General features: G+C 58.7%; 2 protein-coding genes across 2 annotated transcripts; one reads left to right on the forward strand and one right to left on the reverse strand.

Moving 5' to 3' along the window:
* Window positions 1-61: 61 nt before the first annotated feature.
* Window positions 62-1,767, forward strand: GLOTRDRAFT_134672 (uncharacterized protein; the record flags this gene model as incomplete). Its single annotated transcript, XM_007873613.1, has 7 exons — window positions 62-346; window positions 395-459; window positions 510-590; window positions 653-819; window positions 870-983; window positions 1,042-1,405; window positions 1,470-1,767. Coding segments are annotated over 7 exons (1,374 nt in total), but the record flags the coding sequence as incomplete, so codon positions are not given.
* On the reverse strand, window positions 1,683-2,176 carry GLOTRDRAFT_101862 (uncharacterized protein). The gene is made up of 2 exons (XM_007873614.1): window positions 2,134-2,176; window positions 1,683-2,067 (listed from the first exon to the last, which is right to left on the reverse strand). Exons 1-2 carry the CDS (start codon window positions 2,142-2,144, stop codon window positions 1,776-1,778), a joined length of 303 nt encoding a protein of 100 aa, XP_007871805.1. The 5' UTR covers window positions 2,145-2,176; the 3' UTR covers window positions 1,683-1,775.
* Between the last annotated feature and the right edge of the window lie 5 nt (window positions 2,177-2,181).

The following is a 2,181-nucleotide window of genomic DNA, read 5'->3' on the forward strand; positions in this document are numbered from 1 at the left end:
AGTTTTCTGCGTCCCCACAACGCACGACGTCCTCACCCTTTTCCACCCCGCCTACCCAAAGTCGCACTTTGACCTGCTCAACCTCGCCCTGCTCGGCGCGCAGCTGCTACTCTTCTTCCTGCTGCCCTCTTACCTGCGGAAGCCGTTTTTTCTCGTGTACTTTGCGTTCTGGCGGCTCGCGTACGACGCGGGGCTCGGCTGGGTCCTGACGCGGCAGAGCAAGCGCAGGTGGATCGTCAAGGAGGTCCAGCGCCTCGGGTGGCTGGACGAAAAGCGCAACCCCAAGATGAGGGACTGGATACGGAAGCAGCTGCAAGGGAAGATGGGGCAGGATTATTCGTTTGATGTTTGTTCATCGCAATACAGTGACACGGACTTGATTAATCATTTACAGGCCTTACCCCTAGAGTACAATACATGGCTGCTCTTCCGCCAAGTAGTAGATATCATACTTCTCAAGTACGAATTCCTCTTAACCTGCCCCATAATTCACGCTCACTCCCCTATAGCGACTTCCTCGCGTACTGCATGTTCGCATTCTCGTGCTTCCGCGTCCCCAACGGCCTCTCCATCCCAGTGCACATAATGAGGTAATCCCCCTCACCCGCCTGTCTTACCGCTCCTTCGATATACTCGTGCTCATGTTGCCTAGGTGGATCGGAGGAATAGCGATGATCGGCTTCAACCTGTGGGTGAAGACCGAGGCTCACGGGGTCGTCAAGGACTACGGTTGGTACTGGGGCGACTGCTTCTTCCAGCGCGGGAATCTCGTGTTCGACGGCGTCTTCGAGCTCGCGCCGCACCCGATGTATTCTGTCGGTAAGTGTCGGAGGGATGGGTGCAGGCGCTGTGCTGACGTGTTGTTAAAGGATACGCCGGGTATTACGGGTTGTCCCTCATCGTGGGCAGCTACCCAGTGCTGTTCGTGAGCCTCGCTGCGCACGCCGCGCAATTCGGATTCTTGGTCGGCTTCGAGAACCCGCGTAAGTCCCGAAACACCCTTCAAACCTCATCGCTAGACCGTTCGTATTTGTTTCGCAGACATCGAGCGGACATACGGGCAGAGGAAGCCCATCGCGCAACGCACCCCCCTCAGGCGCACGCCCGCCTCCGAGTCGAGCTCGCGCTCCCAGTCCGTTTCCTCCCTCGCCGACCTGACCACCCCGAGCGCCACGGAAGGTGAGACAGCCACCGAGACCGAGGAGCTTCAGACGGAGACCGAGACGGAGTTCGAGGGCACCGCGAAGCAAGAGCAGATGATGAAGAAAGCGGAAATGAGCGCTGCGCTCACCCCCGCTACGGCCGTTACGAGACGTCATAGATCTGCGTTTGTTACCCAGCACGATCTTATGAATACATATTTCAGACAGGACACGATCATCTTGCGGAACATCGACTTGTTTAGGTTGGTTCCTTTCTCGCCTGCTTTCAGGCAAGACTACAGCGTGCTGACGCGCACGCATTTGAAGGGCATCGGATCTCAAGCTCGTCCTCCTCCTATTTTACATGGTCGTATCGGCCGCGCTCCCGCCGCTGTCCGTTGGGGCCACGCGCGGACTGTACTTCGCCAACGCCCTCTGCTGGGTCCTCTTCCACTCCGTCGGCCTCGGCCTCCTCCTGCGCGCGCAGAGCCAGCACAAGTTCCTCGTGCGGCACTTTATGAAGCACTACCACTACCCGCACGACGACCGCGGCGACGGCGCCGTCGTCGAGGCGTTCGCGAACTGGAAGGCCATCTACAACCTGAGCCTGTGCATGACCTGGTAAGGGCAACCCTAACCCAAGTGAGCCGCTAGCGTCGTTCGGGTGCCTGGCGTGGAGCGGTGACGAGGGAGTGGTGCGAGGTGGAAGGTCTTCGTGGAGGACTTGCTCGTCCAGTTCGATGTCAAGGAGGGCGGGACGAGCATACGTGGCATGAAACGGCGACGAGCAGCAGACAGCGACGGCGAGAGTGAGAGGAAGGAGCAGCGAACAGTGACAGCGTGCACGCAGCAGAGAGCGACGGCGTGAGCAACGACCCGGACGTGGTGGAGCAGACGCAGGAGAGGGGGAAAGGCGAGGTGGGAGGTGCGTCGACCCGATAATTTTTGTTTGGTGAATGATAGGCGGAGCTAAGCGAGGTGTACAAATAAGAAAAAAGCCATAAGTCTCCTTGACCCGGCCCTGAAGAGAGGGGGAAGA

The sequence above is a fragment of the Gloeophyllum trabeum genome (genome assembly GCF_000344685.1).
Source record: "Gloeophyllum trabeum ATCC 11539 unplaced genomic scaffold GLOTRscaffold_00388, whole genome shotgun sequence".
NCBI classification, from domain to species: domain Eukaryota; kingdom Fungi; phylum Basidiomycota; class Agaricomycetes; order Gloeophyllales; family Gloeophyllaceae; genus Gloeophyllum; species Gloeophyllum trabeum.